Source organism: Aspergillus melleus (assembly GCF_016097325.1).
Source record: "Aspergillus melleus strain CBS 546.65 chromosome Unknown contig1, whole genome shotgun sequence".
Lineage (NCBI taxonomy): Eukaryota > Fungi > Ascomycota > Eurotiomycetes > Eurotiales > Aspergillaceae > Aspergillus > Aspergillus melleus.
In genome coordinates, this window is record NW_025763370.1 from 3,025,293 (window position 1) to 3,042,255 (window position 16,963).

The 16,963-nt window shown below is 51.5% G+C and overlaps 6 protein-coding genes across 6 annotated transcripts; 1 reads left to right on the forward strand and 5 right to left on the reverse strand.

Moving 5' to 3' along the window:
* Positions 1–222: 222 nt before the first annotated feature.
* On the forward strand, positions 223–1,165 carry PLP2 (phosducin family protein; the record flags this gene model as incomplete). The annotated part of the gene is made up of 4 exons (XM_046082706.1): positions 223–260; positions 335–517; positions 588–946; positions 1,026–1,165. 4 exons carry the CDS (start codon positions 223–225, stop codon positions 1,163–1,165), a joined length of 720 nt encoding a protein of 239 aa, XP_045938663.1.
* rsmA (putative bZIP transcription factor (Fcr3)) lies at positions 1,024–3,025 on the reverse strand. The gene is made up of 3 exons (XM_046082707.1): positions 2,807–3,025; positions 2,490–2,749; positions 1,024–2,379 (listed from the first exon to the last, which is right to left on the reverse strand). Exons 1-3 carry the CDS (start codon positions 2,939–2,941, stop codon positions 1,863–1,865), a joined length of 912 nt encoding a protein of 303 aa, XP_045938664.1. The 5' UTR covers positions 2,942–3,025; the 3' UTR covers positions 1,024–1,862.
* A 1,519-nt stretch (positions 3,026–4,544) lies between these two features.
* HRR25 (serine/threonine protein kinase) lies at positions 4,545–6,530 on the reverse strand (the record flags this gene model as incomplete). The annotated part of the gene is made up of 4 exons (XM_046082708.1): positions 6,320–6,530; positions 5,761–5,953; positions 4,678–5,701; positions 4,545–4,557 (listed from the first exon to the last, which is right to left on the reverse strand). The coding sequence occupies exons 3-4, from the start codon at positions 5,538–5,540 to the stop codon at positions 4,545–4,547; spliced, it is 876 nt and encodes a 291-aa protein (XP_045938665.1). The 5' UTR covers positions 5,541–5,701; positions 5,761–5,953; positions 6,320–6,530.
* Positions 6,531–8,999: 2,469 nt separating this feature from the next.
* Positions 9,000–12,428, reverse strand: LDX57_001066 (putative cell polarity protein (Tea1); the record flags this gene model as incomplete). The annotated part of the gene is made up of 1 exon (XM_046082709.1): positions 9,000–12,428. The coding sequence occupies one exon, from the start codon at positions 12,426–12,428 to the stop codon at positions 9,000–9,002; it is 3,429 nt and encodes a 1,142-aa protein (XP_045938666.1).
* A 189-nt stretch (positions 12,429–12,617) lies between these two features.
* On the reverse strand, positions 12,618–13,365 carry LDX57_001067 (uncharacterized protein; the record flags this gene model as incomplete). The annotated part of the gene is made up of 2 exons (XM_046082710.1): positions 12,618–12,904; positions 12,966–13,365. The coding sequence occupies 2 exons, from the start codon at positions 13,363–13,365 to the stop codon at positions 12,618–12,620; spliced, it is 687 nt and encodes a 228-aa protein (XP_045938667.1).
* Positions 13,366–13,423: 58 nt separating this feature from the next.
* Positions 13,424–13,720, reverse strand: LDX57_001068 (uncharacterized protein; the record flags this gene model as incomplete). The annotated part of the gene is made up of 1 exon (XM_046082711.1): positions 13,424–13,720. The coding sequence occupies one exon, from the start codon at positions 13,718–13,720 to the stop codon at positions 13,424–13,426; it is 297 nt and encodes a 98-aa protein (XP_045938668.1).
* Between the last annotated feature and the right edge of the window lie 3,243 nt (positions 13,721–16,963).

The following is a 16,963-nucleotide window of genomic DNA, read 5'->3' on the forward strand; positions in this document are numbered from 1 at the left end:
GGAATCTCCAGGTGGCCTCAGGTTAGTCTATGCCGTCTTGGGCGGTGGGCGGCACCGCCACGGGGGCCGCACGTGAGCCTGTGGCTGGAGACGCAGGCAAATGCTGCAAACACGCGGGCATCTCGCGCGGCTGTACGTAATGGCCGTGATTATTGTGGTTGACTATTCATTGATTGTCCGGTCGTTGTACTCTGCAATTGCAATTGAAACAACCCTTTCATCATGCAGGTCGAAGTCAATCCCAACGAGGACACCGAATGGTCTGTCTCCCCTCATCCCAGCCCCCCGGTCTTTATACATCCAATATACTCACATCACCCCCCCACCATCACAGGAACGACATTCTGCGCAAGCACGGTGTGATCCCAGAAAAGCCCCAGGACCCAGAACCCCTGATCCAGGAAGCGCTCGTCGAAGCCGAGAAGAAAGCATACGAAAACCGCCTCGAAGATAAAGACCTAGACGAACTCGACGAGCTCGAGGACGAGGAAGACGAGGCATTCCTCGAACAATATCGGTATGAACACCCCCTTATCAACCACACACACTCCACTCCATGCCAGGCGCAATTGCTCACCCCCACCTAGCAAAAAGCGTCTAGCAGAGCTCTCGACTCTCCAACAAACCAGCGTCCACAACCAAGTATACCCCATCCAGAAGGTCGACTACGCGCGCGAAGTGACCGATGCGTCGGCCAAATATTTCGTGCTGGTACATTTGACCTCGTCGTCGGATGGAAATGTCGAGTCGCGGGTGTTAACGGAGCTGTGGCGTCAATTGGCCGTCAAGTACGGAGATGTCAAGTTCTGTCAGATCCGTGGGAACATGTGTATCGAGGGATACCCGGATAAGAACACGCCGACGATCTTGGTGTACAAGGACGGGGAGATTCAGAGGCAGATCATCACGTTGAGGGAGTTCAATGGTCCTAGGACTAAACTCGAAGGTAGGTTCCTTTCTGTCCTTGCTCACGTTGTCGTATCGATAAGATTACGTGCGGATTGTGCTCACCATGTCTTCTGTAGATCTCGAGAGGATGCTTCTGGACCTCGGTGCCATTAAAGAAAGTGATATTCGATTGAAAAAGCGGTCGGATGAGTCGGATGATGAACGACCGGCTAAGAATAAACCCCAGGTAGAGGATGACGATGACGACTGGGACTGAAGGAGTGTCTATTCTAAAATAATACAAACCATGAAATATCACGACTGCCTGATCCTGGAGATCGGTGACTTGTTGAAGAATCACATTCATTACTATACCCCATCTGCGCTATCTGGACGACATTCTGGGTGCTATGCTAGACATGGGAATTATCCTGCGCTGCTAGAGCATTCATATTTCGCGTGTTTTGCTAGGAGGTCCCGAGAGAAAAAAGTCCACCAATGATGTGCATGCTACAGAGATGTCAATATGTTCTTTTCGCAAGAGAAGACTGTTGTTCGAGAGAAGCCAATCCTACATTCAAAGCATCGAAGACAGCTACGCGGAACGCTACAATCATACATGAAACGTTCGACATACGACGATCACAACAAAACCGATATCTCCAAATGAAACAGCACACATAAAAGGCCATGTCCAATGCATGCTCCTATATCTCCATTGACTCCAGGGCCAGTCGAAAAGACCCGTTATCGTATACCCAATTGCTCAAGGACCCAAAGGTGTCGAGCTCCAAATATCAATGCCAAAGTATATCCATCAATCCTGATAATGTATCCATCGGTGAAGCGCCTCGCAACCAGAAACATTCGCGTATAGAAGGAAAAGGACAGGAAGAAAGAATCAAAGAAAAAGACAAGCAATAACAAAGGGGTAGACGTCACGTCGTAGAACTACGCAAATTCGGATAAACATCTCATAGCAGCCCATCATTGTCGTCCGCGGCACTCTCCTCAATCGCCGTGCGCACTTGGCTCTCACGGAAAGCCGGTCCCTGCCCGTCGCATTGGGCCAGACCCTTGAGTTTCTCGGCGACCAGCGCGATATCAACGAGGCCATGCTTGAACAGCTCATGATTCTGAATATATTCCCAGGTCGTGCTGACATCAAGCAGCTTCTCGCCCGTTTCGCTGCAGACCAAGACGCGGTGGCGACGGACCGGTTCGCCGTTGGGGACGATATTGGAGTAGAAATCCGTAGGCGAGTACCTCAGGGGTCCCGTCGTGATGGGTCCGGAGTCCGGTTGATTGTTTGATCGGCCGAGCGAGCCGGACGTTGCGCGAAGAATCTCATTCTCGGTCGTGAATTTCGCCAGTTCTCGTCTCAGGCGCTCGTTGTCGGCTAGTAGAGAGTTGGACTCTTCTTCCAAACTGTTGAGTTTGTCCTCCAGATCTCGCACGTGTCGTTCCTTTCGCTCCCGAAATGCACGCTGGCTATATGGAGTCGGAGAGTCAGAATACCACCCCATTCAATATCTAGAACAACCCTTTCCACCTCACGAATGATAGAAGGTCAAAGGAGGGGTAGGAGGGAGAGAACGTACGCAGCGCGATTTTGCGCCTTCCGCTTCGTTTGCGCCGGGGTTGTGCCCTCTTTTTCTTCACTGCTGCTCCTCCCTAAATGCGGGTCTCCCATGCGATCATCTCCACCATCCACCGAGGTTGGCTCTGTGTGATTGAAAGGCTCATTGCTGGAAACTGAATGTTTGGAAAAAGACTCGGGCGGGGAATGTGGCGGAGGGACAAAAGACTGGCCGGCGGGGTTTTGGAAGCGAAAAGACGGGTCGAAGGATTGATAATTTTGCTGTTCCATGATCGCGTTAGTGAGCGATGCTCCGACAGATGCTGCAGGAGAACATACGAGAGAGGTGAAGGTGTCCTGAAGATTGTCCGGACGGGGCGCGGATTGATGGTGCTCGGGCGTGGGCAGCCCGGCGGGGAGGCCGTAGAGGGGGAAAGGCTGGGGCTGAGGACCGGAGTAGTACGAGTAATCCATCTGATCCTGTTGACTGTGTGATAGGGGGGAAAGCAGGCGGAAAACGTTAAGGTAGCGGAACGGCGGAGAGAAGGGAAAGAAAGTCTGACAAGCGGGATGCTAAAAGATGGCGGGATTTAATTTAAGGTCGGATCTACTGACTACAAACGGGACTCCAGCGACGGGCGGAGGGGCCGTTGGTTGGTCCTTCGCGACGGCTGTTAGTCAGAGCCGACGCCGCTTTTGCGGGCAGATCCGCCAATTTGTCGAAGAGTCTAGACGTCCGTGCTGAGACTCCACTTGGATGCAAGTCGGATTTTATTTTTTATCCTTCGATAGGCATCATGTCAGGTATGGGGTACAGACTACAGACAGACCTACAGAGGGCTACACACTTATGGTGTACGTGGAGAGCCACTGACGATGCGTAGCCATCAGTGGCGGCTTGTTAGGCGGTCCCGGTTCAATATGTCCTCAATTCGCTTGTCTTCATATGTAGAGCTGAGAATATCGATGTAAACGAGCAGGCAGTGCAGAAAATGAGAATAAAACAACAAGACATAACTTTAATTGACGCAATACCACCCCGGAAGCGACCCTAGCCATAGTCCGTCGCCAAATACCCCCTCGAGACGTGTCTTCTCTTTGCCCAGTCCACCGCGTGCTGTCACATAGTCCCGTATCGTCCGCTCATCACAAGACAACAGCCAGAGCCTTGACAGTTTGAAGATATTATCGTCTCCAACCCCTTCACAAATCATCCCGTCATACTCGTCTTCCCCTATGATGCGTCCATAAAAAAGAATGCCAATCTGAGAACGATGACAAAAACAAAAGGAATGAGAAAGAAAATCAAAACATCCATGTAAAAGCAGCGGGGGAGAAACATCAGTCAAAACAAAACAAAAGGAGAGGAAAGGGAAGGTTTTTTGTAAAAGATTTGCCGATGCGACATTCGAGGATCTTCTGGGACCGTAGTCAACAGTAAGATAACAACTCGACCGATGGTTTCATTCTGCATCTCCTTCCGTCTGGCCTGCCCGGTCGAGATAGGCAAATATATAGGCATTACTCCGAATGATAATCCGAAGAACCATTAGAACACGGGAGGTCGAGACATAAGATAGCCAGTTGGTGCGTTTTGAGGTTGCTACCCGAGCACCCTTCCTAGAGGAAGGACCGAATAATCAAGAAACTTCCCTCAATGGAAAGAGGCCGGATTAATCGAGAGGCATGCAGGATAAACGTGGACAAAACGCAGCAGATCGAAACGGCTGAGACCGGAAAACGATCGAAAACGGGGGTAACGGGCTAACAGAGAATGCGAGAAACGAAAATAAAGGAAATAAAAGAAAGAGTGGAGACCCAAGGCGAGATAAAAGTCCGAAAGGTTGGGCTGCAGGTAGCAGAAGGATCACCAGTATCACGATGTTCCTGGGGTTCCTCAGAAGAAGTGATGCCAACACGCAGGAAGCTCAACTGAAAATCAATGAAAAGACGAAAGCCAAGCTCCACTGCCATGCTGCATGATTAGTACCACTGAGCACCGTACCCATCGTCCCGCTTCGCGCGGCTACCGGCAGGGCCATAAGCACCTGAAGCAACCTTGGAAGCAGAACGCAGCCTAACGCCGAAGACTATGAGATTAGTCAGATTCTATACCTAAATTTGACCTCTACGTGCGGGGGAATCACGGTAAAGTACCAAACGCAGAGGAAAGGGGTTCCCTACACGGAACCTAGGTTTCAGATACTCACATCCTATCACTCCCTCCCACGGCACGGTTGGTGTCCGGAGTGTTGTCAAGGTTGCGGTCGAGGACCTTGCGACGCTGGCTCGAGATACCACCGGGCTTGGCGGCAGCGCCGGGAGTGCCCATGGGGGCACCGGCAACGCCCTGACGGCGCTGTTGTTCCTCGGCCTCCTTGTCCTTCTTGCTGCTGGCATCCACAATCATGGCGGCGTTCTTCTGGTACTTGTAAACGGTCCAGTCGAACACGTAGTCGTACTGGAAGGATTCGCGGACAAACAGGTCCCGGAAGATTTTGCGTAGGTACGAGTAGTCGGGCTTGTCGTCGAAGCGTAGGGAACGGGTGTAGTTCAGGTAGATGGAGAATTCGTTGGGGAACCCACGGCAGAGAACCTCGGTCGGCGTGGTCATCTTCTTCTCCATGATGCGGTCGTACTTCTGCTTCTTAGTGGCCGCCTTCAATCCCTGCCAGGGAAGAGTGCCGCGGCAGAAATAGAGCATGACATAGCCCAAAGACTCCATATCGTCACGGCGGGACTGCTCCACACCCAAGTGAGTGTTGATACTGGCATAACGGGCAGTACCAGTAAGGTTCTTGTTCTCGCGGTAAGGAATGTGGAAGTGAGTCTTGGGGTCCCGGTACTTCTTGGCCAGACCGAAATCAATCACGTTGACTTGATTTCCACGCTTACCAATACCCATAAGGAAGTTGTCAGGCTTGATATCACGGTGAATGAAGGATTTGGCATGGATGTACTCGATGCGAGAGATGAGCTGGTCGGCCAGAAGGAGGACGGTTTTCAGCGAGAATTTGCGGTTGCAGAAGTTGAACAGATCTTCCAAACTGGGACCCAGAAGGTCAATCACCATGGCGTTGTAATCACATTCGGTACCGAACCAGCGAACGAATGGGATACCAACACCGCCGGCGAGAGACTTGTAGACACGGGCCTCATACTCGAGCTGGGGGTGCTTGGCCTTGACACTCTCGAGTTTGATAGCGATTTCCTCGCCAGAGATGATGTTGGTGCCTAGACATAATTAGATATTGCCTGCCTCCGGGATCTTGCCACCCATATTCATTACATACCAAGGTAAATGTCACCGAAACTACCACTTCCAATCTTGCGGCCAATCCGGTACTTGTTACCAACACGCAAATCCTGGACGATGTTTGTCAGTCACCTCATTTCGTTTGATAGTCCTGGAACAAGAACGTACCATAGTTGTCATCTTGATCGAAGGGTCACAGCTATCGTGCCGTGAGCCGATTATAATTCAAGCTGTTGTAATCAGGCTTATCAGTGACTGAATCAAGCAATGAAAAAAAAGGATTTGAATCCAGAATGAAACGCGAGTCTTTATAGCGTTGAAGCAGAAGATCACGAGGATCCTGGGTGAGGTTGGGCGAAGAGGCAACAGCCACACAGATCACAATGCAGTCTCAGCCTTCGGCGCGTAGTCGGGCTTACTTGGCAAAGTGAAGAGCCTGGTGAGGCTGGGTGGGTAGGTTGCAGCAGGGAGCCTCAGCCGAGTAACCAGAGTAACACGCAGATCCAGCCAGGCAGTCACGAAAAAGACTTTACGGGGTCCAGAAACGGCATAAAAGGGGGGAAGATGCAGTATTTGAAGGCAATAGCGAAACTAACCTTGTCGAGGAGGGGTGAATATGGTGAAATAGCGGTGATGTCGACTGTTGGGGACTCCGACCGACCGTAAGGGCCCGACCGGCAAGGCAAAAAAGGCGGAGAGAAAACGAAGGGAAGCGACCGACCTAGAGACATACGACTGTCAGAGGAGACAACACAGCGGTCGGGAGGCAAGACAAGGGGGACGTACGGACAGAGAGGATGAGGGAGAGATACAATCAAGGAAAATCAAGGGCAGAGCCTTGATTATCTAGAAGGTGAGATATGAGGGAGAAGAGAAAGAGGGAGGAAGAGAAGAAAGAGAAGGATCGAAAAGAGAGAAAGGAAGAGAGAGGGCGAGAGGGGGGGAGGCGGCGGGTAAAGAAACGGGAAAGGCCAGTGATCGGGTTCGCTGCGGTTGGCGGTCAAGCAGGTCGAAGTATTGGTTGATCTTACCTGGTATTAATTATTCTTATTATTTCACTCTTGAATTTGTTTACTTTCCAATGAATTTTCGTTCGAAAGGATCGGTAGGATTTACTTGATTTTTATGAAGACGATTTGATGATCTCCAAGGAATGTTCCCTCTTTTCCCGATTTCTTTTTCCTGGCGGCAATTGCAATCAAAGGGGAAAGAACCAATTAGGAAGTTACCTGAAAGGCTAGAAGTCGGTGAGAAGCCAGAAAGGAGAAATTCCTGGTCAGTGAAAGGGCGTGCCTGATAAATCCTTTGAGGTTGAATGAAATGGGGGATTTCCCACATTATAATAACTATCTTATCTGGAATTCACGAAGGCCGTGACCACCTGGTCCAGTCCCGGGTCCATTTAGTATCACTCTCTCAATTAATGTCTTGGACCGTGTGGGATGGCATGAATAATGAATATGGGGGCAGCCATAATGGAAACCAATGTATGGATGGGTTAACTATTATTAGTACAAGTCGATTCTGAACGTCTTAACATCCCGACTGCCAGACTAAACCCAAGTAAGTAAAGACCATGAGACTGGGGCGATGTTATGGATTTCCGTCCATAGATTGTTGACAGGTATCTTGTATTCTTGGTTCTCCGATTGACATCCCGAAGGAGTTGAATGATACCTCGGGATCTGCATCCAGAACCTTACTTTAGGGGACCAGGAGACACAATTCACCAAGTTGGGTATGCATCTAGGTAGGCAAGTATGTATGTACAGATCGGAGGATGTAACGTTGGGCGACAAGCCACCCGAAGGTCAAAGGTCATGTTCAAAGGCAGTGGGAGTCCACATGGACGGCAGTACGTGGATTTGGGGGATCATGAAATCACGGTGGATGATGCCATAGACCACATGCACCGGCATTGCCTTCCAGATGCCCCATGGAACATTCCTCCTCTTCTCTTATGTTATCGCTGCCTGAGGTCAACTCCTGGCCTCAGATGACCCGTCACGACGGTATCGCCGCCGTAAAATACAGGCCGAATCGCAACCCTTTTTGGGCAGAAATCGCGTTTCTTATCAAACCGCCGGCGCCTGACAATTTGCCCCGTTCATCTCACTGCAGAACACTTCTTCTGGATATAGTCTGTACGGCATAGCAGTCACCGCGGCAGGGAATCGATTCAATCGACCTACGACATGAAACTAAGATAAACAACCTCCAAATCATTCAGTCATACGATACATACATACATACATAGGTACAGTACATCTAGCCCCATTCCGACTCGAAAAGCTGATCCTGGTCAATATAAATGCCTCAATTTTGCCCCCCGCTCACTCTATTCACGGTTCGAATTGCTTGATACGGCTTCACCGCCGCGGTCGATCATAGGGAACCCCGGTATCTTTCTCGTGATATTCTTACATACGATTGATTATCTGCCTTCTGCCTTTTCCCGTTCATTGTTCGAATTGTCATCGTTCACGTTTACAAGTGACCATACATGTGGCTCTCGCATCCACCTGACTACTGTGGTTAGTGGTCTCCAGTAGCGACACGACAGAGAACCCGTTGAGCAGGCAAGGGCAGGACATAACAAACAATTCACTCGATTTTGCAAGGATCGTACGCTCCTGCATCAACGACCGATGGCCCGAGAGTCAAACCCCTTACCTCTCCATATGCATTCGGGCCCTTGTTTACGAGGGAGTGAAATCCAATGAAAACATCGACAAATTAGCTATCATCTCCAACGGTGACCCGGACTGGACTTCGAAAGCTGTTAAAAAAAACATAGACTCCCAATGGGTTCATGGATATAACAATTGACTAGATCTAGACAGAGGCTTCATGAAATGAAATTGTAGAGTAGTAGTACAGTTCGGATGAAGGAAAGTCAAACAAAGTAAGACGATAAAATGTGAAGGGGTATAAAAGAAGACAAGAAGGTGAAGAGAATAAAAGAGGGGAAGAAAAGAAAAGAAAAACAAGGACTAAAAACAGCGCATATAATGACAACAAGGCTCTCTCTTGCTAATGCAATCGAGGCGGTCGGGAGATGTGGTTGACAAGTGCGGACAGCAGATCCAACCAACCCCGTTCATGGAGTCAAGAAAAAGAAATGGAAAAGACAGTGGAGACAGAAGAACGCCGGGGTCGTCCAACAGTAGATTCCGATCACCGTCAACGGGTACCGAAACCTATTGCTTGGTATATTCAGGCTTTCGTGGCACGTTCTTCCAATAAAATCTGGACAAGTCATACCGTTCGAGCTGTTCATATCATGTTTGCCGTCGCGTGTGCCTCGCCAGCATTCCGAGGCTTGCTCTTTTCTGGGGAACTCGCTCTCGCTTCCTCTTCATCCAATCGTCGCCTCCATTCGGCCAAGCTATCGCTGAGCCCGGTCTCTTTGGTGGGCGTCCGATCGAAGTCAGACTGAGTGCTAAGCCGATAGTTCCGGTTGGTGCTCTCCCAGTGGCTCCGCAGGGTTTCTAGCTCGTTGGCTAGGGAGTCCAGGGCCATGGATCCACGGTTGTCTGGGAAAGGCTCTTCCTGCGACACGGCGCTATTGGCTCTCGACCGGTTTCCAGCACCGCTGATGGTGTTGCTCGAGGCATTGCTGTGAGTGCGGGAGATGCCGTTGATGCCTTGACCGGGCTGCGACTGTCGGCGGTAATGCCCGACGGACGCCTCAACCTGGTCCAGAAGCATGGTGACCTTGTGTTCGGCATCGGATGCGCGGGTTTCAAGCAGGGAGTTCTCCTGCTTCAGCTGCTCCAATTCCGCACGGCTCTTCTCCGCAGCGGCGACGAGCTCTTGCCGCATACTCTCGAACTCGCTGCGAGATTCATCCCTATCAGCTTCGGCGGCCGAAAGTTCTGCCCTCAGGCGGGTGATCTGATCCTCGAGGATCGTAATGGAGGATGTTGTCTCCTCGTGCATATCTTCGATGGTCTGCTGGAGATGCGAGCGCTCGGCTTCCCAGTCGGCTGGGGCTTCGGAACCTCCGTTTGAAAGTTCCTTCTGTGCGGTTTCTAATTCCGACTGCAGTTTGGCGTTCTGGGCCTTGTACCGACTGAGTTCATCCTTCATGCGCTTCAACATCTTCTCGGTACCCTTCACGTAGTGAACAGCCGATTGGTAGTCGTTCTCGAGCTGCTCCAGCTTCTCTCTGTAGGCACGATCGGCTTCCTGCTCACGAGATTCGAACGACGACTTCAGTTCCTCGTGCGCCTTCATGCTGGTCGAGAGCTGTTGCTCCAGTTCACGTAACCGGCCTTGTTCGGGCGTTCCAAACCGAGACCCAGGGGAGTCGAGTCGAGGGGAGCGTCTGTTATCCGGATAACCAACGCCGCGCTCACCCAGGAGGTCCTTGAGAGCAGCATGTTGGATAGCCAATGCGCCTGACTCTCGCTGGTGGTTCTCCAGCTGAGCCTTGAGGTCCCTATTCTCGGCGGCATGCGACTGACTTTCCTTCATCGCAGTCTGGAGTTGTCTACGGAGCTGCAAGCCCTCTCTGCTGGCCTGTTCCTGGTATGCCTCTAAGCCGGCGATTCTCTCTTCCGCACGTCGAAGCTTATCTGCCGCATCATCTGCGGCTGTGTGGCTCGCCTTCGCCAAATTGTTAGCCCTCTCCACCTGGGCCTCGAGAGCAGACACGCGCTGGTCCGCAAGCGAGCGCATGGATGCTTCCGAATCAAAGGACGAGGCGCGGTCGAGGCCGGACAAGAAGGCGTTCTTATGCGTCTCAGCCTCTCTCGCGCTGGTCTCAGCCAGCTCTTCGGCGTCTCGCAGACGACGGTTGACATTCTCCAACTCGGACGTCCGTTCTTCATGTTCCGATCTCAGCTGCAGCAACTTCTTCTCCAGTCCCCCCCGACGCTCCCGTTCTTCTTCTAATTGTCTTTCAAGGAGAGTCGATTTGTCGGTCGAAGCATTCACGGCCTCTCGAAGAGTACCGAGATTATTTCCCAAGTCACCCAGGCGAATAGAAGATTCCTCGAGCTTCTTCAGCAACTCCTCCTTGTCCAGAGTCAGTTGCTTCAAAGCGGAGTCGGCATCAGCTCGTAGCAATGACTCTTCCCTGACGGCAGCCTCCGCTTGGTGGAGTTGGGCGCGCAGACTTTCCATTTCTATAGCGTTATTTTGCATTTCAAGTTCGGCAAGTCTTCGGCGTGTGGCCTCACACGTTTCTTCCGCCAATTCCCTGCCACGTTTCTCCTGGTCGAGTTCGTTCGTGAGGACCTCGAGCTTGGATTTGGCCTCGCTATGAGAGGCGAGAGCTAGGGCAAGTCTTCTGCTGATCTCGGTGCTTCGGTCGGTGATCGTATCCTCGTGGTCTTGGGAGCGTCTGTCTGGCTGGGGTGTACCGCGCTGGCTGCCACCATGAGCAGCGAGCTTAGCCCGCGAATAAGCAGCCTCGTTGACAGCAACATCTCTTTGGTGTTCAACTTCGGCAACGCGTTTGGAAGCGATCGCGGCTTGTCGGTCCACGGTTGCTTGCATCTTTGCCAACTCTGCCCTCATGGCGAGGAATGCCTCGATCAACGGCCGATCCTCGTCAGCAAACGTATCCACCGCCTGCTCATCCAAGTTGGTACCATTGGCCAGATTAGGTGAGTAACCGGCCTTCTTGGCCAACGCCAGCTCCGATGCATACCACGCGTTGCGGTTTTTCACCAGTTCAAGCTCCTTAATTAGCGCCTCTTGGTGAGCAGTTAACCGGGGCGATCGCGGCTCGTCTCCAAGGGTCCTGGAGTTTCGTTGACCCCGGGATTCCACCGACCCATCGATGCTAGGGTGTCGGCCTAGGACGGACTCGTCGGCGCTATCCATAGAGCTTCGCTGTCGTTGCTGACGCAGAGAACGTTGTCTAGTCGGCGCACTCATGAGAGGTGCAGCCTCGCCAGCCTCCATAGCCTTGGCAGACATCCTCGATTGAGGTTGAGTTTGGGGCTGAGACTGCTGAGTAGGCGTGCGCTGACCCGTGGGGTAGGAACCAGCTTCGGAGACCGATCGGGGGTCCTTGGGGGACTCTCTGGGCGACTCCCTGTCGCGTTCGGCGGTCACTGCCCGAACAGTGTCCACGGGCGGACCTCCGTATGCACGATCGAGCTTTGTCGGCGTTTTGCTGCGGGGGTTCATGGCAGGCTGAGGGGCGTTACCTCGAGGGCCGGGCGTAGGTGCCTGACCCGGAGGAGGAGGCCCGGACGGAGCCTGTGCGATGGATGCCCGGGGCAGCCTTGAACCCGGTCCGGGGCTGGGCCCGAACTCTGCTGGTCGACCGGTTGGGCTTATCATACTCTCGCGTGACGGTCCCGGCCGTCGTTGCTGCACGTCTGCAGGTTGATTTTGAGCTTCGCGCGAGGTGCGACCGGTTAGGGGACCAGGTCTATCGGCACTTCCTTTCCTCGCTCCGGGGGGCGGACCTCTCTCTCCTCCGTTTTGAGAGTCGGTGGGATACCGGATTTTCGCGGTGTCGAGGATGTAGGCCATGCTGAGCTCCACGGGGTCTCTGGGTGCCGAACTCGGCTCTCCAGCCATAACGATAACTTGCTTTCCGAAAGCCGTCATACTATGGCCGGACCTCGGAGATGGCGCGGGTCCCATGTTCTGGAAGGAGTACCATCTCCGGGTGGTGATGCGAAACGCCGCCAGATCCCCAAGGTCAACGCCCTCGTCCGTACGCCCACCGAATATATACATGACATCGTTCACTAAAGCCGCCGCGTGGCCTTCCCGGGGAGTAGGAATGAATCCAACGCAGTCTAATTGAGACCATTGGTTGGCACGCGGGTCATAGGTCCAGACGTCGTTAAACCACTGCAAGCCATTCGTTCCTCCAAACCTATGTTTATGAGCAAAATGGAATCACCGAGGATGTAATCCGTGCACTTACAGATACAGTCGGTCGTTGAAGCTGACGATGGTATGGTTGGTTCTAGCGGGAGGTATCTGACCGGGAGGTGGCCCGCCCTGATGGCTGTTCCGAATCAGGAACTCCCACTTGTTATTTGGGTTTGAAAGTTGATTCAGATCGAAGGCAATCAAATCATTGAAAAAGTAACCCTCCACCTGACCACCGAAGACGTAGAGTCTAGAGCCGAGGATATTCAGGGTATGGCCGTATCGTCCTGCAGGTCGGGGGCCGGGGGGTATTGAGCGGGACCACTGGCGGGAGGCTGATATAGAAGATGGTTAGGAATCTCAACCAGAGGTGGAGCAGGCATCTGGGATACTCACAAGTATTCAGCAGGTAGAGGGTGTCGTCCAACATGTCATTCTCATCAACTTTCGTATCTCCGCCAAACACGATGAAAGCATTTCCGACCAACAGACTCGCGTGGCCGACTCTCGGACCGGGGCCCTCTGACACAGTCGCAATTGGGACACAGGACAGATTCCCGCCGCTGCTCTCTATCATCCACAGATCCCCCTTTACCGTAGACCCGTCTATTAAGCCACCCATCATGTATACGTCGCCCTCCTTCGAGGCGACCGCATTGATCGCCGCCCCATATCGCGGAAAGGGGTTTGCCTGCGGCGCGGAGAAATTCACGCGACGTTGCGACCAAGGGTAGAGAGAGGTGCCGGGGCTAGTGTTGGGGGAATTGCTAGTCGGGCCCTGCAGCGAGCGCTTCATTGGCAAACATCAGTGAGGATTCGTAAACGAGGCCAGTTGCGACCAATAGGTTGAGGGACTAGAGAGATAGGCAAGGGGCACCAACCTGCGATTCCGACTCGGCTCTCTGTCGCATCCGTTGGGTCTCCGGGCTGTTTGTGCTGTTCACCGAATTCAAGGAGTTATTGTAGCTACTACTGGGAGTCGGCGTCTGAGGATTCCCTCCCTCCCGTTCCTTCGGCGCCGGGGGTGCCGCTGCCGGTGCAGCGGATGGCGGTGCATTTGGCGGCGCTCCCTCAGAACTTGGGACATTTCTCGATGCCGGGGGCAGGGTTGTATTTTGCTGATTCTTTTTCGATTTAAAGAGGAAGGCCATCGTGACAATTGGATCGTAAACGGTCGTTCAAAGCGCAAAAACTTTCAATTAAGCGTATCAGGGATTAAAACAAGGTCAAACCAAACAGTGCAAATCCGTGTCGAGTGCGGGAATTATAAAAGCCTCCTTCACCAGCTAAAACCCGAAGGGCCACGATCGCTTCAAACGAAGGAGTGGTGAGGAGTGAAGAAGAAAAACGGTTACAGGCGCCAGGCTGTAACCGATGTGTAAAGGAGCGAGCGGAGGCGGAAACCCGCTAAGAAAGGCTGAGAATCAGCGTCCGAATAAATGGAGGACGGTTGAAGCCGTTCGGAGGAGAGGAAAACAACGGCGGACTCCCATGCACGAAAACCGTGGCCCGGAGTAGGGAGCGACCAACGGGGGGGGGGGCGGGCTCTTCTACTTCCACTGGAACCTCACAAAACCTCGACTGCAACGTCGAAGGAGCATGGGCGAGTTAATAAATTAACTTGACTGCTGAAAGGGGATAAACAAGAATTAAGAGCAAACACTTGAAAACTGAAAACCAATGCAAATGCGCAAAACAGCCCCCAAGACAAGAAGGAAAAATGAAATAAAAAAAGGGAAGGGGAAAAAAACAGACACACAGTCGGAGAATAAAGAGAGGAAGAGGAAGAAGCAGCAGCAGCAGCAGAGGTATGGGGCTTGTGCATGAAAACTGGAGAGGAAAGGGAAGAAAGAGGGAGAGAGGGCAAATGCGAGGCTCCGGCGTTTCAAAGGGTTCCTGGCCAGCATTAATTAGATAATTATTATTGATGTTGTTATGTGATTTGACCCGACTTTCTCAAGAGACGCTGCTTGATTGACTGGAGCTAAAGTCGTTAGGGGGAGGGGGGAAGGAAAAGAAAAGCGACACCGCCTATTGAAATGCTTTCCAAGGGAGTGTTTCACTGTTTACATGCGAATAGAGTTACGGAGATGCCCTTGTGGCCAACATATCAACACCAGGAATAAGAAGGCCCACGAGCCACGAGAGTTGAACTTCTTTTTTTTTTTCTGTTCTCCCTCGCCGAGTTCATACTTCGGAGGCTGCAGTGTCCAGATGCTTCGATACATTCGCCTGCCGAACATACATCCACTCTGTTCCCTAGGATAATTTAAATCATGCCCAAAATAGCCCATCTTCTCCATCGTGCTTCCATCGACATCATCGGGCAGGAGAAAAGCCCCTTAGCCCTACCCAAAATGAACCTATCTACGGATAAAATCGATAGGTAATTTTTCTACTTACGGTTTTGTCCATTAATGTTGGCGCCGGTTCGCCCTGACAGATGGCACTAGCCGGGTCTTCCTAGTAGATTAAGTAGGTAATAATGAGTGCCATCTTTAAATACTCAACAGTCTATCTGAACGTCTAGATTCGAAGGTCTCTTGATCCCAAAGCGGTAACCTTGAATTTTGTTCACCTTCTCCGTACAGTGCATGATCATGAGGCCGTCTTTGCCGCCCGCTGGGAAGGAAGATGGAGCCGGCGTTCCTTACAGTCCAGTCACGGGCTTTCCATGGGTTTGTCCATGCACGAACCATCTTCTTCTTCCATTTGCAGGTCTAGATGGAGACAGAGTACAGTACCTCACGGTCGCTACCAACGGAACAACCACAGTAAGAGCGATCATCGGTGTACCGTGAAACCATTCGCAGGAATTATGCTGGGTGACCGGTTGGAGTGGGTGATGATGATGTGGTGACTGGATAACTGAGCGTGGTTAGCGTTCCAGAGCTAGCGAGGTCTCTTCTTCCAGTCAGGGACGACTTCCGCGGATCCAGGGGTAACTTTTTTTTTTCCAGCTGTTCCAGGGGAAGTGGTTGATCTGGTCCAACCCGTCAACCTGATGGTTCGGCAGGGATGAACTTGCCCGTCGCCTCGCGAATCACGATGGAATGCCGTCGCTTTGATTCTTCCAGCTCCACTCCATCTACCATCTATCCCCCTTTTTCTCTCTTCTGTCTTCTCTTTGTTTTTCCTGCCTGCCTTTTGATTTCTACGTACGGAGTAGTATCTACGGAGTACCTCTTTGGTACTTGTTCTCCCGCCTCACTACCACGAAGCCACCACTTCGTGTTATGCGGTTTCATATCCCGTCCCTTTATTAGTATCTTAGTGCTGCTCCATGGTACTATCGCATACCTATCTACCAGCCACCGGTGTCTTATTTTAGTTCGTCCTAGCTAGAGGTTGGCCAACTGTGGGGACTGGGAACAGTGAAGACTGAACAGTACGGCGTGCTTATCCTCTGCTCTGTACTTCTACCTGCACTGTACGTACTCTGTTGTAGGTGTCTATTGTATGCAGCATAGAGGCACACCGCATTCTGTAGCATTGAATTCAACCTTGGTCTAAACTATAATCCAGGCAAGCTACTCGTAACCTCGCAATAACAGTATTCAATTGTTCATGCTGGACTTAGTACAAGATACTCTCCTGTCACTACGGTGTATGGTGCAATCGTATGTACACCGTACAATTCTTATCACCTATCCTTGACTGGGATCCGTGACGATCTCAATTCCCACCAAGATAACTAGAGAAACGGCCGTGGTTCTATTTATAAGCTACCCCGCAAATGTGATATGCAAAATTTTGGAATTGCAGCGCAAAATGATGGAATGCACATGCTCAAGTGGATGGGTCATCAACCCAGTGTCAGTTTTGTTTCTCGGTCCCTAATTTGGGGTGTCCATCCGCTCTTGGAAGAGACCCTTGTTAATTGGCTCTCCAAGGTGTATCAAAATATATAATCTATGAAGCCATCATTATCAGGTACCCGGGAATTATCATTTCCCCCCAATTCGAGTATAAGAAAATATATCTTGGTACAGCCTACTTCTCTAGAGAGAGCCATGCTTTGATGTTTCTCATATGGATAATTCTGTCTGTTAGTCTACAGTAGTTGCGTGCTCGCCTAGTATATAATCATGTACTATCAACCAATGACATCAGTACTGGTAAGAGACGACGACCCTTCCCTCTTTAGCCCAGAATTCTGACGTGACCTGCACCGTAGAGATAGCACCTTGGTTTGAGGTCGGACTAGGCATCACTCTCTCAAACAGGTCTTTTTCACCACTATATCTATTTCCTTGAGTTGACCAACATCCGGATGAAATAAGTAACTAGAAGATATGCCGCCATGATAGGTGCTATACATGAACCAGAACCCTATTGATTCACATTCGCCTCGATTATGCAGGTGCTGGTAGAAAATCCGATCCCGATCGTTG